The sequence below is a fragment of the Triturus cristatus genome, chromosome 3_1 (genome assembly GCF_964204655.1).
Source record: "Triturus cristatus chromosome 3_1, aTriCri1.1, whole genome shotgun sequence".
In the NCBI taxonomy this organism is placed as follows: domain Eukaryota; kingdom Metazoa; phylum Chordata; class Amphibia; order Caudata; family Salamandridae; genus Triturus; species Triturus cristatus.
Window position 1 is genome coordinate 655,053,863 of NC_140583.1, and position 15,799 is coordinate 655,069,661.

General features: G+C 46.4%; 1 protein-coding gene across 4 annotated transcripts in view; it reads right to left on the minus strand.

The window, feature by feature from the left end:
• GOLM2 (golgi membrane protein 2) overlaps window positions 1–15,799 on the minus strand; it is a 523,755-nt gene that overhangs the window by 60,682 nt on the left and 447,274 nt on the right. For 2 of the 4 annotated variants that reach the window (XM_085644685.1, XM_085644688.1), the window contains exon 9: window positions 12,347–12,514. The exons of 1 other annotated variant lie outside the window; for it this stretch is intronic. In XM_085644685.1, the coding sequence (XP_085500811.1) occupies window positions 12,347–12,514 (168 nt within the window). The remainder of the gene's footprint in view (window positions 1–12,346; window positions 12,515–15,799) is intronic. One more of the 4 variants, XM_085644686.1, reaches the window with a different exon arrangement.

A 15,799-nucleotide genomic window follows, 5' to 3' on the forward strand; every position in this document is an offset into this window, starting at 1 on the left:
ACCACTATAAGTGACTTCTTAGGTGAGGCAAGATACAACAGGATATCATCGGCATAAAGCGAGATACGGTCCTCGTGATCAGGCGACCACCGACGGCCCCGTATATCCGGGTGCCAACGTATCCACGCAGCCAACGGCTCAAGGGTGAGGGCGAACAACAGAGGCGACAGGGGGCAACCCTGCCGAGTACCCCTACCAAGCCGAAACGGAGTAGATGCCCGACCATTCACCACAACATTCGCTAGCGGCCCCTCGTACAGCAACCTAACCCAACTCACGAATCCGCGACCAAAACCAAACTTGGCCAGCACGGCCCATAAGTATGCCCACTCCACCGTGTCAAAGGCCATCGTGGCATCAAGAGACGCCACAATAGCCGGTTCACGCAGCGTGCCCGCCCTGGCGATGACGCCATGAAGACGCCTAAGGTTTAATGCTGTGTTTCGGTGCGGGATGAAGCCGGATTGATCCGGGTGGACCAAGTCGCCAAGTACCCTAATCAAACGGGTCGCCAGGAGTTTAGCCAGAATTTTCGGCTCAGCGTTGAGGAGTGAAATGGGCCGATAGGAGGCGCACCTATCTCGGGGTTTACCCTCTTTATGTATGACCACGATCGACGCTAGCCGCTGATCCAACGGAAGGATCCCATCCCCCCGCGCCTCCAAAAACATGGCGCGCAGGTGAGGGGCGACCCTATCCGGGAACAGCTTGTACAGATCGATCGGCAATCCGTTCGGTCCAGAGGCCTTACCCGAGTTTAACGCGCGAATAGCCCCCGCCACCTCGTCAACCGTTATGTCACCATCCAAATCGTCCCTATCTATGTCAGAGAGGCAGGGCAACTCGATATCACGGAGGAGATCCGATGAGTCCTCGGGCGGCCTGTCCGACACAGAGGAATAAACCCTACGAAAATACTCCGCGAAACACTTCACAATCCCCTCAGGTTCCACAATCGCCTCTCCCCTCTCTCCCGTCAACTCTGGCACCACTCTATTGACCCGTTCTTTCCTGTCCAACCACGCCAGGAGTTTCCCTGCCTTATCACCAACATCATACAGGCGGCCCTGTTGTTCCCTACTGAGGGTCTTAGCGGCGTTCGTCACCAGGTCCCTATACTCCGTCTGCTTCAAGCAAAGCTCATGCAGTGAGGACTCTGTAACCCCCTCCTCCATAACCCCCTCAAGGGCCGCGATCTCCTCCTCTACCTGCCGTACCTCGCCATCCCTCCGACTCTTGGCAGCCACCACCAGGGAGAGGGCTTCCCCCCGAAGCACGGTCTTAAAAGCTTCCCACAGCGACACCGCCGAGTCCACGGTTCCCAGATTGTCCTTGAAGTAATTATCTACCTTCTTTACCAGGGCGCTGCGCATCTTGGGGTCTCGGAAATACCATGGGTTGATGGGGGCCACCCTCCCTCCTCCCGCCCGACCTAGATCCAGCCGGATCCACACTGGCGAGTGGTCAGAGATACCGCGTGCCATGTGCCTCGCCTCGGATACCAACGAGGCATGTGCGGCAAGAGTGAGCAGGTAGTCAATCCTGGAGAGGCTACCATGCGCCCCGGAGTGGAACGTGTATTGACTCTGTGTGGGGTGCCGGAGCCTCCAGCAGTCTATCAGACCAAGCGTGTCTAGGAAATCTGGAAGCCATTTCTGAGCCCCCCCTGTGTCCCTGGGCGGGTATCTATCCAACAGTCCGGAGCCCACAGCGTTGAAATCCCCTCCCACTACCAGCATACCCCCCGGGAGAGTCAGCAAAGCCCTGCCCAGATCAGCAAATGCGGAGGCCTGCAGGGCCGGCGGGACATAAACCGAAACCAAAACCAAAGTCCTTCCTTCCCACCGCCCCGCCACCGCCACAAACCTCCCCCTATCGTCAACAATGGTGGAGTCCACCTCAAAAGGCAACGATGCTCTAACTAGGATGCCCACACCCCTGGACCCAGAAGAGAATCCCGAGTGTGCAATGAATTTATACCCCTTCCTATTCAGGGCATAGCACGTATTACCTATGAGATGCGTCTCCTGCAGCAGGGCAACATCTGGCATTGAGCGTTTCAAAAATTGCAAAACAATCCCCCTCTTGATGCGATCCCCCAAACCATTAACATTCCAGCTTATAACACTTAAGCCTCTACCCCCCATCCTCAAACGGAAAGAGGCCCACCCCACACCCGAGGAGCCACCATGGAACAGCCCTGAGGATAATCATCATGCCTTGCAGAAATAAACCCCCCAACAACAAACTCCAAATCCCCGAAACTCCCCCCACCCTGCACCCCTGCTGCAGCTTACAAAGCCCCCCCAACTTGCAGTGTGCCTGTCACCCTACAAAACCAAAAGTCTACAAAAAGTACCCTAAGGGAGGAAAAGAGCACCCCTCGTCCTCCCGCAACCCTCCACAGTTACTGCACTCTGTTCAATTTCTCAAGTATAGTCAAATCAAGTCAGGCCGGCTCTGAGATATCAGCCCTGTCCATCCCGGCCACTGTCTCCATGCTCGGCTGTGTCGTCCCCCGTCCGTCGCCGGGGAAAAGCGTCCAGCCATTCGTCGGCCATAACAGGAGAGTCAAAAAAGAATGTCCGATCTTCGTGCACCACCCGTAGTCTGGCAAGGAAAAGCATGGCATACTTCAGATCCAGTTCCCGAAGCCTCCGCTTCACCCCCAGGAAGCTCTGTCTCTGTCTCTGCACCTGCTGGGTGAAGTCCGGATAAAAATTCACCGACGCATTCTGGAAAGGAACTGGGCCCGCCACCCTCGATGCTTGCAGGATAGCGTCCCAATCTCGAAAATGAAAGAGCCGGGCGACAATCGGCCGCGGCGGGGCACCCGCCTTGGGCCGCCCGCCCGGCACCCTATGGGCCCTTTCCACCGCAAAAAACTTTCCAAGGCCCCTAGGCTTCAGATGATTAAGGACCAAATCCTCAACAAGCAGGTCCGCCGAAGCCTCATCCGAGGACTCCGGGACCCCGATGACGCGCACGTTGTTGCGCCTGGCCCGGCTCTCGAAGTCCTCCAGCCGGCGGGCGACGAGGTCACTCTCGGCCCTCAGCTTACGGACCTCGGTCTGCAGTTCCGCAACATCATCAGTGAGGCCCGTGGTCTTGAGGTCCAGGCTCTTAACGCGTTCGCTCGTCTTGCCCAGGTCCGAGCGGATCAGATTGACATCCACCAGGATGGCATCCACCTTATGCGCCAGGGCCTCGAACTGTCTCCCCATCGAGGTCTGCATCCCGTCGAGCGCGCCCATGACATCCTGTAGGGAGAGCTCCGGTGTCACAGGCGAGTCCTCCTTCTGGGCATCCGGCGCCTGGCTCGATCCACTCGGTGATGCTTTCTGGAGAGCGTAGCGGTCCATGCTGTTGACTTGGGTATACGTTCCCCGCCTGGTAGACTTAGTCTTCAGCCGATCCCCTTCTGCTTTGCCCGACATAATGGACTCCAGGCAGTCCAGTGCAGTTAAGACTGTTCCCTCTCAGGGAGAGGAATAAGGAGTGAGCAGTTCTGCCTTATGCTGCCAGAGTAGCCCGCCGAGCGTCCTTGGGGTAATAAAGCCACCCAGAGCTCTCCAGTGTCCGGGCAGACAAAGGGAACGAAATCGAAAGTGAAAGAGCGGGGACCTCCGTCCGACAGTTCACACCTCGCCTGGCCGTTGTTGATCAACTAGGAGCCGGGCATCCTGCCAACTCTAGTCCCTGGCATCCCCGGGAGATAGGCCGCAATCTTCCGCCAGGCGTAAGTCCGGTTCCCGATGGGCGATCCGACCGCGGGTAGCATCAATCGCCTCCCTGACAACTCACCAACACGATGCCATGCATACCATCAGGATTGGAGACAAGATAGTCGACGGAGGGCGCGGGGGTCTCGGGAGCTCTAAGCTCACGCGGCCATCTTGGTCAAGCGCTAGGCTCCTCCTCCCAGTCATACATTCTTGAGGTAGTTGTAGATGCAAAACTCTAGGACCTCAGGTGCCAAATCGCAAGATTGAGTTGTGCTGGGTCCGGGTGCCTGATCTGGCCATGCTTTTGGGTAAGTAGGCCTAGTCTGAGGGGAGCCTCTTGTGGGGTCTAATGGAGAGCCTCAATAATGTGGAGAACAAGAGCTGGGTGGCCTAGGTTGGAGCAACTAGAATGATAGTGAGGGATGTCTCCTTGAATTTTCTGATGACAAACTGGAAGCAATGGGAGGGGTGGAAAAGGTGGGTGTGGTTATCTGGAAACAAAGCCTGGGTGTTTTGTGTTGTTGGGTATTGCAAACCAGTCTATTTGCAGCGTGCCATACCGTTGTGGCCTTGTTGATGTGTCCTGCTGAGTAGGTGCACAAAGTTGTTGTGTAATCCTGGAAGGTGCTCTGCCATGAAGTGAATCCTGTGGCCAAAATGCTCAGTGCCAGATGATCTCTGCTAAGTAGGAAAGCTGTGGTGAGTTAGTGCTTCTCTGCTTTTGTATATAAACCCTGGACCGGAAGCTTGTTTCCGGTCCAGGGAAGACATGGCTTGGCAGTTCGGGCTGGACTGTTCCCATGAGGCACAGGGTCAGACTGATTTGCATATGGCCATGTCTGAACTGGGGTGGCAGAGTGGGCTAAAGAACGGTGATGGATTAAACCCAGATCAGTTGACTGGGGGTGAGTGCTTGCAATGTTCAACACTCCGTCCATCATTTCCTTTGCTTTTTGCTTTGTTCGCCATAAGTTGGCAGGGTATGCTCAGACGTGAGTCCCTTGCTCACTTTGCCACTGGATTTAAGCAAGCCTGGCTGAAGACGGCTGAAATGCCAGAAACCGGTCCTAGGAAGCTTGTTTCCGGTCCAGGGAAGACATGTCTTGGCAGTTCGGGCTGGACTGTTCCCATGAGGCACAGGGTCAGACGGATTTGCATATGGCTATGTCTGAACTGGGGTGGCAGAGTGGACTAAAGAACGGTGATGGATTAAACCCAGATCAGTTGACTGGGGGTGAGTGCTTGCAATGTTCAACACTCCGTCCATCATTTCCTTTGGTTTTTGCTATAATGCATCTCTGTCATGGTGTTTCTTTTGACTACGCCTATCTTGCCTTGAATGAGCTGAGGAAAGGCTTTAAGAACAAGTTGTATGGCTAGAAGCTCTAGAAAGTGGATGTGTTTGCTTGATATTGACTTTCCGACTTCTAGCCTAATGGTGTAGTGACGTAAATGAACACCCCACCCAAGAAGTGGGGCTGTGAAAGGCCTACCTTGGAGCGTGTTGGCTGGTGTCCAGCATGACTATTGCACTGCCAGGCACTCTTGCGAAGGCCTTATATGCAACCTTGCGTATGGGACTATGGCGATGCAAGGTGCCATCATGCCTAGAAGGCTCTGGTGCACTGAAACTGGATCATTTGGCTAGAAAAGAAGTAGCAGCTGCTGTAGTTTGGCTACCCTCTGTAGATTGTGGTAAGTTTTGTTGGTAAGGGTATGGAGGATGGAGCCTAGAAAAGGCTGCACTTGAGAGGGAGAAGATGGTATTATTTGAGTGTTTAAGGTGAATGTGCCTGTGTGTGTGCTAGGTATTGTATTTTTGCTGCTGCTCTTGATCAACCAAATGTCGAGGTGTTTTAATACTTGAATTCCTTTGTGTTGCAGATGTGCTAGAAAGACTGTCAATCATTTAGTGGTAGTGACCCAAACAAGTAGGGCTTTGAACTGGTAATGATGGCCACTTACCACAAACCGCAAGTACTTGAGATGAACCATGTGGATGGGAATGTGGAAATAGAAGTCTCTATGATCGAGCACTGTCATGAAGTTTACAAGCCTCAGGAGGGGGGTGACCTCTTGTAAGGTGGTCATTCTGAAGTGTTCTGACCGGATGAAACAATTGAGTGGCCAGGTATTGAGAATTGGTGTCATGGACCCCTCCTTTTTGGGATGAGGAAGTACAGTGAGTATACCGTGTTCGGTGTACAGGCTCTATGGTCCCCTTTTGAAGGACTGAACGCACCTCTCCCTGGAGGAGTCGGCTGGTATTGAACTTATTGTTGGGGCTGGTATGCTGGGAGAAGTGGTGTGTAGTTCGAGGCCGTAACAGTGTTCTGTGATGCTTAGCACCCACTTGTATGAGATTATTTGTTGCCACTGTATAGAAAATGGCTCAGTCTGCCAATGTGATGTAACATTGGTGGGTGGGGGGGGGGAGGGGGGGGAGAGGTTGTCACTGCTTAAGTGAGGTCTCGTTTGAGCCTCCCCTGCTGCGACTTCTGTGGTTGCCTCCGTATGCCCATCTATTGTAGCCTCTGCCTCCTTGATGCTGGGAGGAATGAGCCTGATGTTTTTGATATGATAGAGCTTGGCCTGGTGATGTGGGCTTAGACCTAGCCCTGAACTTTTGCTCTGTAGGTCGCCCATCGACTTTGGCATTTCTGTGTTCTTTTTAATTTTTTCCAACATCTCCTCAACCTGAGTACCTAAAAAAATGTCTTTGTCAAATGGCAGATGAGATGTTGCTGCACTTGAGGTTCAACACCTGAGATGAGGAGCCAGGCATGTCAGCATAAGATGACACTTGTGTTAATGCCACTGGAGGCTGTGTCCGTTACAACCAATGCACAGTGCATGTTTCCATTGTAGAGTACTTTACCCTCTAACACTATCTCCTCTTCCTTTTTGCGGTATTGCTCGGCTAGATGTTGGAGTAAATCTTCTATTTTTCTTCCCACTGGGCCCTGTCATAGCGGGACTGTAAGGCTACTTAATTAGCAAGGGTCAGTTCATTTTGGATTTCACAGATTATAAATCTATTACCTCCCTTGAACCATGTTTAGGAATAATTCAGAGGCCTAGCGATAGGAAACTATAAATGCAGTTCAGATTTGGCACACATCCCCTAAATGCCATCACCAGTTCTCGGACTACCACCCTAGCGTCATCTCAGTCTTATCCTCTTTGCACCGCTAGTGTAGAATCTCCATCACATGTCCTATATACCTGCCCAGCTTATTTACGCCCAAAAGCTAAGTGGCTCACACCAATATGCAGGCAGATGGGAACGCGTAATCATGCTGAGGCGTTGCAAATACTTAGATCAGACCCCAGACCAGTGGTAGCTTGTGCAGTGGCACCGTTTTTGGGTCTTTTGTGGGGCATTAGGAGTAAGCTGCTGCAAATAGATTGAGGTTGAGAAGGATGAGAAATAGCTCACGTCACCTACTTTGTAATATCCTGAAGTTTCAACTGTTCGGCATCCTATCGTTGTCACTGCAAGATCTGCGTTGGTCCCATGTTAGTTGTCTGTTGGCAACACAATGGCCCCCATTTGAAAAGGTTTTCTTCTTTGAGGTTATTGTTGTTACTGTCTCAGGCTTACCAGGCAGAGGGCCGCTCTGCATTAGCATCATATCCCTGGTTCTAGCTCTATATGGTTTGATATTTATATGTTTTAAAGTTTTTAACAATATATAATTGTTATGAATGAGCTGAACTTCATACTGCACCTAGAGGTCTGATGTCTATAATATATTGTTTTAAGTTTGTATTAATGTATAACATTTTATATATCAGCCGAATGCACTTTATACCTAGAGGTCTTTGTTATGCAATGTTTGCCTGACTAATATATCAATATTCTATGCAAAAGTCATATTGTACATTGCAGTTTTATGGTCGAATAACTGAAATAAAGTCTGATATAGAATTAGCAATGCATCAGTGAGACTACTCCCACTGCTATTCTTCTGCCTGCTGCATCTATTTTCTTACTCTCCTTAACAGGAAGAGGAAAGTCTACTGTGGCCTGTGTAGAGGCATGTTTGCAGGCTGTATGGATTACACGTGAGGCAAAAGAACCTGTGGTAAATGGTTTAAACTTTTGTTTCTACTTGCTGTGTGACTACCTTACTTTGCACAGGATATTTTAGCATTACCTTCTGAATTAGAATGAACTGCGCTGATCTCTCAGACTTTGAGAAATTATCCTCTTCCTGGACTATGTGCATACCTACCTTAAAGCTGCTCTTTGGATAACCTTGTGGAATGAAGAGGTATTGTTTATGACATAGTGGTAAAAATCCAGACCCCAATAGTGGATCTATGTTTGAATTATTCCAGGTATCGACAACTTTTAGGTTGCTGCTGTATGGAAGGTGTGGGTGCAATGTTTCTGGAAAGCTAGTTTCCTTTTTATTATAGGCTGGTGGGTGGACCCGTGTGGTGATTTTCTCAGTGAGCAGATCAATGAAAAGGCTCTGTTGCCTAGTGTTGAGTTCCCCTTTAATTGCTAGAAGATGGGAGCCTACGTATCCCCCTTCACGCCCCCTCCAAGGGAATTGCCGTAGGCTTGTTTGCCTCCTTGTGGGCCCTGACATGATGTGTTTTCGAAGGAGAGTCTGATGTCAATGCAGATTGAGACCTCAAAGTGGATAGTACTTTTGGGTCAACGGGTACCGCTCCCTCAACAGCCAAGGGAGCAGCTGTCATTCCATGGGGCTTCGGAGTCTGTGACTGTTTTTGACCTGTTGTGCAGCTAGCCACTCACATTCTGGAAGCAGATGTGGTTTTCAGTGTCTGAGCCAAAAGCAGGGTGTGGCCAGCCTTGACGGGAGGCTTTTCACCCTCATCTGGCTTGTGTCAATGTCGATCAGACCATGTGGCGGGCGGTGGCCTCTCACCAGTCTTGTTATGGCTCAGGGGTTGAAGCCCTATTTCCTTGGGATTGGTACTCTCCAATGGCATGGGGGAAGAGTCTTATGCTTTTGCATACTCACAATTCTCTGTGTTGTTTTGGCCCAAGGGAAAATAATTAGGACTCGGGCGGCCTATTAGTCTTCAGATCCATTGGTGTGTGGGCCAGAGGGTCTATGGCCGAGGACAACTCGAGAGGGACCAGCCTCTTCTTCCACTTGGATGCCAATTTCCTTCTTTCCCACCTCATACCACAAATTGCGTGGCGATCTGAATGATTGTATTGAGTTACTTACTGTGTATTGTACTTCTGTGAGTTTGGGCCTTTTCTCCATCTCAGCCTCAAAAAGTTACTTTCCCTTGGCCTGGCTGACGCTGTGGAATTCTAGACTGTTAGATTTCTGAAGGCTGTGATCTCTGAAAGGATTGGTGATGAAAGTGCGATCGCTCGACCCCTTCTGCCTAATGCTGGATCTCTTCTAAAGTAAGTTTGTTCTCTAAAGCTCCCCACTGCTTTGTCACCATCATTTACATTTTTTTCATAGTGACTCAAACATCTAACTGGAGTTCAACTGTTAATGGTGTATAAAGGCTTTATTAGTAATGTTGCCTTGTGCTTCTGGTTTGAAGCCAGATAGCCACAACCATGTGCGTCTCTTGAGCGTTGTACCTGTGCACAGTTGCTTGCTGGCCATGTCGGCAGCATCCAGAGCAGAATTTAAGCAAGTGTTGGATACGACCTAAGCCTTTTGTTCTTCAGCTTTTGCTATATTATTCTGGGAGATGTTGCATAATTTCCTCTATTTCATTCCGTTAGTTGCATCAGTAGCTACAGAACATTTGCCAGAGTTAGCAATTTTACACTGTGTGGCTGCTGATCTCTCCATCTATCCCCCCACAGTGTCTACCTTTTTGCTATCTATCAAAAGGGAGACCTGTGAATACTGGTGCATTTGCTCTTTTTCTGGCCATGAACACAGTAAGCGAGCCAGAAGGCATGTTACCTTCAATATATATAAGGTGTCATAGCATTATTCATCCCTGCTGTGTAATGCTATGTAGCATTTGAATGTACAGATTTGTTTTTGTCTCCCAGAACCGAAACAGGAATCTTCCTGTTCCCCTAAGTGGATTCAGTTTGTATCTATCGCTCTCCCTAATAATGAGTCATACATGGAAAGGTCGTCCTGAGGAGATGGATTGGATTAGTGTCTTTTTCATCATCTGGGGAAGTTGCCTGAGATTCCTGCCATGTGTCTTCTTTGGTTTAAGGATCATCGTGAATGGGTATCTGTGTTTCTTCCTCACAGAAAGTGTATTCCTCTTCCTGCTCTCCATGTTATTCTGGTGACTTAGGGTTGTATATATTCTTGTGCCTCTTGTTCCGAATCTTCTTTTGGAGTTGTATGGCCTGATTTATGAGGTATATTAAAAGAATAGAGTATTTAATCAAAATGTTCTATTGCATTAAGACTGCAAACTCGTCCTCGAGGAGCTCCTTCCCCTTTTCAATGTTGAAAGTCTTATTTTTTACTTTTATGTAGTGAGTCAAGCCAGTCTTTTTGTGCGGTGGAGGAGTAACCTTCTTCTTGACCTTCCTTAGATTATGATCCTCCTTTGGGGTCAAGACAAAGTTTTCACGTATAGTGTCAAATGAGCCTTCTTCCCCACTGAGTCCAACACTTCTACAGGTTTTCCCTCTCAGGTACTGTAGCACCATGCTTCTTCATCACTCACGCAGGGAACTGATAATCCACCAACACCAAGAGATAAACATGTGGCTCATCCCCATCTCTGTGAGCCTCTTTGGATTCTACTAGTATATCAGAATCCTCCAGAGGCACTTAAGATAACATCTTTGGCATGAGCCATGAAATAATGTACCCACCTCTGGCTGCACAGAATCTGCTCTCAAAACTATGGTCCTTGGGTAGACATAAATTACACAACTTGAATGAGTCGTTTCTGGCCAAACTGTGGTGGCATCTGGGGCAAAAACGTATCCACAATGGGGCATTTTCCATCTCCCCCATCTCCGACTTTATAAAGATACACAGAGACATCAGATGGTCTCCTAATAAACTTTTTTCTCACCCATGTGGTTGAAGTCCCCCAAGAAAAACTGTTTCTTCTGGTGCTGATCGAGGTCATGAAGAAATCTTAGAATTTCTCCCAGCAGTTCCTGTTTACTGCGCCTCATGGTCAAACCTCGGTCTTCTTTGGTATTGTCGCAAATTCTCAATAACAGTGTTACATCCCCGAAGTTCTGGATGTTGGCCTTCTAAAGATGTTTTTTTTCTCTCTCTAGATTTGGTTTAGAACATTTTTCTCCCACAGAGTCTTGTTGCTTTCCAAACTGCGCAGTGGAAAAAATAATCAGAAGATTACGACTATGTGCTGGGGCCGTGTTGACTTACCCTGGACATCAAAGGAAGGCTGCATTGACTTCGCCTATAGAAACACAGCTTCTGTATCTAGAGGAAATTCAAGCTGCAAAAAACTATTGCTCAAAACACAAACAAACCTAAAATACCCCATGTCAACGAAATACTTCAAAAAGTAAAATCCTTTGCGGGAAGGATTTTCAACATACACAGCATTTTAATAGGTGAGCATAAGGCAAAAAACTAGACATACTGCCTGATGAATCCAATTGGTGGAGTCTCTCACCATGCTTTAGAAGATGCTTACCAAGTAATCTCGGAGTCGTAGTATATATGCATATATTTTCAGCAATAATGTTCAAAACAACAGCTACAGAATCAAAAGTGTCATCATTCAGAATTTTATCAAAAATATATATTGTGGGTGACTAGCTTGAGCATTAGTGGGGGCACGTCTGAGGGTACAGATTTTTTTTGTTTTATATTTATGGACCTTTGGAATGTCTTGCAATATGATATGCATAGATATATGTATATTTATATAGATATGATTATAATAAACAAATATATATTTTTGATACAATTGTGAATGATGACACTTTTGATTCTTTATCTGTTGTTTTGAACATTATTGCTGAAAATGTATGCATATATACTACGACTCCGAGATGACTTGGTAAGCACCTTCTAAAGCATGGTGAGATTCATCAGGCAGTTTGTCAAGTTTTTTTGATTATGCATTTGATCGCCTGTTTTTTCTGCCTGTTATCTGTTTAATCATGGGCCCTCTTTTATTTTTGATTAAACAGTACAGCTCACCCAGACCCATTCTGTCAATCTCAAGCCTACCACATAACCAAATAATCCTATTCTATCAAGGGTGTTCTTATATTGGTTCAGAACAGCAGAGAGATTTGATAACGATTTTCTCGAAGTCTAATCAGGTATCTTCATCTTGAACTGGTAGTGGCACTTAGATGTTTCATGCCCTCAGTTCTCCACTAGCTAATTCACATCTATTCTTTGCAACACTTAGCTGCTTTTGTTGTAGAATACAGGCATTTTAATGAATACTTGTCGAGTCCTGGAAACTCTGTTTTACTTTGTCATCGGTTTTACTCTGTAAACATGAGTTTCAGGCTAGCATAAAAATTAACGAGTTCAAACTCACAAATTATGCACAATGTTGGCTGAAGTGATTTATGGGACCAACTTCAGTCAGATTAGCAAAGACCAGTAAAGAAGGCTCTTAAGCTCATGTGGCCAGTAACTTGGGAAGGACATGTACTGTAACAGCACAGAGACCAGGCCCAAGCTCACCTTGGACGTCTTCTTCACCCCCATCACCATCCTCTTCCTCATTGTAAGCCAGTTCGGCCTGCTTGTCTGCCTCATACTCACCGACATTACCATCATCCCCATTATAATCCGCCACCTTAGAACCATGTTGCGGATCAACTGGGGACTCATTCTCATCAAAGAAGCGGCCTGCGATGGAATCCGGCAGCATGGTGAAATATGAGCACATAAAAGAAAAAGCAGGGAAAACATGGAGTGAAGGTATGGAGGGGAGGAATAGGCATTAGGGCCAAAGAGGGAAAGAAAGCATAAAGGTAAGGTGAGAACGGAAACGCAAGAAAGTAATAGAGAAAGAGGAAGAAATGAAAGAGGAATAGTAAGAAAAAATTGGAAGACAAGAAGTGAGTGAAGGAGTAAGAGACAAAGATAATGTTTGCGAAAGGTGTAATATGGAAGAAAGGCATAGAAAACCAGAGAAGAAATTAGGCAATGTGGGAAGAGGCAGTGAGGAGAGGGGGGCATGAGTTGATAAGATAAGTGGGTCGGAGCAGGATGGGGAAAAAAGAGAATAGACAGGAGCCACAGATTAGAATCATTGAACATTGCACATGTATGGACCAAGATACAGTAGTCAGCTCATATTACAGCAGAGCATGCATGAAATAAAATTGAGAAGTTACTTGCCTTTACCATTACTTCCTTAATGTAGGTCGCATTTACTTATTTACAAGCTTAAATGTCCTGGAATACTGTGAAGGGGGAGATGCTGGAACAGGAATCAGTCTACGTCTTTTAGCCTCTAAGGACTTCATCAAGAGATAGTGTCTAAAATCCTAATAACATTACCAAGTGCTGTCAATAATGCCCTGCTCTGTGCAATCTATATCAGTGATGCAGCCATCAGAATAGGATTACACATAAGGCAATTCCATCCTGTGAAAGCTGGGCGTAGAAGATTCCAATGACACGAAAAGAAGACACTCAATTACCAATATGGTTCTCTTGTACTAATATATTTACAGATTCATATGCTTGCTTGAAAACAATTTGGTTTCTGCCAAAGAATCTCCAGTAAATGGCATAAAGTGTGTAAACGATGAAATTTCGCCTTCTTCTCCTGAGCACAGAAACCCACATATACCTACTATCAGATTCTAACACTACAATGCTTCAGAGAGTGACATGTTTTATCAGTCTAGGATACAGGTAGCAAAAACTAGATGTGACTTCTTATCCTCTAGTAATGTAAATGTTGTATAGTCACCTGCATTTTTGTATGGATTACCAACTATGATGTATTTGGACAAGCAAAATGGTGACCTTATCTGAACATATTTGTCAGACAGACCTCTCCTACATTTGTCTCGGCTCTGGCATTTACATTCAGAATGGAATGACTGTAGAATTTCTTTAATGCCCCCCATGTGGCCCCCATTCTGATCTATGAGAAGGATGTATTTCCTAACAAGGCCAAATTTGCTATAAACTGTACCTCGCTAAGCTAAGTATTATTAGCCCTTCTTGTTAGATTTATTTTAAGAAAACCTACTGCGGTGTACAAAACATCAGTATACATATCGATATGCAATTTACACCAATTGAGTGCTTTAGGAAGAGATTACCTAGCAATCCTCTCCAATTACATTGGTAAAGAATATACAATAAAACACACAAGGCGAAATTGTTCTTAAGTTCCAAGAATATATTTTATGCAATGATTAACGTCACGTAAAACAACAATACAATTCACAAAGGGTGCTCTGTGTGAAGTGGCAAAAGTATCTGTGCAGCAAGTGACTGTGTATAATATAAAATAATTATGAATAGAAAATCCAAAATAAATCAAGTAGAGGCTTGGTCACACAGCATTAAAAGAAATTCTGTTGGACAGGCAATCATGTGCTTTAGTATATATTCCAACTTTATATAGTGGTTCTAGCCCGCTCTTATAATCTGTTGATGTTTCGAACCGTTGATTGTAGTATGCTATTAAAAACATCCATTCAGGTATTCCTTAGGACTGTACATGGAAGGCACACTGAATAATGAAGGTAAGACTGTCAACCCTTGTGTTTTATTAATTTTATTTTGAAGGTTTTATATAGCGCGAACAAGACTCTTGGCGGTTCAGAACGCTTTACACACGTTAAAGAACAGAGACATATACAATCATTAGAAATATAGTCAGGAAAGGATCATTATATGACGGAATCTCTGAGAGGGCGGGATTGCCTTCATGATAGGCCAAAGTCAAAACAATAAAATAACCAGCGAGCCTTATCATGAGTGAAGAGAACGGGCTGAGTTAGACTCAGCGAGAAGAGTTCCAAGGTCCAGGGCAGAAAGAGGGGGGGGGGGTTAAATTCTCGAGGCAATGCAAGAGAAGGCTCTATCGCAGGTTTCAGCAGTTAAGTGTAGGAGCTTCTAGAGGATCTGGGACCCCCAGAGAGTACAAGCTTCTGCGCCAATTAACTTGGGATGTTGAAGTGTAGGGCTTTGGGGGTCATGCATGCAATTTTCAGCTTAATTCTTGCTTCGTAGGGCAGCCAGTTGAGGCATTTCAAATCAGGTGTAATATGGTTGTTTCTTTTCGATCCAGAGATCAGCCTTGCCTCAGAGTTGAGGGAGAGTCTTAAGAAAGCCGTTGTGGATTTAGCAGCATACCTAGGGTTGCGCTCCTGTAGTCCAGTTTAGGAATCACTAGGGCTTATATGGCAGAGTTGAAGTCCGGCTTTAGTTTTCTTAAGATTTTCATTTGGAGGTTAGCTCTTTTGGTGGCAGCACTGATGTGGTTTTGCATGTTAAGGTTCTTATCAAGAATAATTCCTAGCTATCTCGTGAAGTCAACGACTTGGGGTAGGCAGTTGAAGGATGTTAGTTTCTTCATCCAGTCATTAATGACGGGTGATTGTTAGAGAGGGGCGATTAGGAGGGGTTGATGGATGAATAAATACCTATGTTTGCACGATGAGAGAACTCGTCCAATAATTCTGGTGCTATTTACAACTGAAACAAATTCTTCTATCGTATTCTTAGAAAAAAAAAGGCTTCAATACATATCCTATAAAAGGAAAAATAAAAGTCTTGCAGACACCCCTCCATCTCGTCTTCTTCTTCCACTTCTCAGACGCTGCGGATTCCTTAATTATCTCTCCTTGACCCATTTTCCAAGTCTTTGTACTTGCCTGTAAGTTTTGGAACCTGGACTTCTAGAAAGTATATCAATGTAACTACTTGACTCACATTAGGTAACAATTGCCAAGAGTGTTCAGTGGAGCAGATTTTCAAATCCATAACTTGCAAGTCTCTTTTTATATCAGTTATAAATGCCCCCAAGCTCAAAGCGTAGTGTGAAGAGTCCTTAAGATAGTGTTTTATCAAAGCCACTTTTTAAATTTGCGAGACAGCCCATCAGATGCTCCGTAGAAAGGGGAGTCTTTGTCCCAACCGGAGGGCTTCCTCTCAAGCGACCTC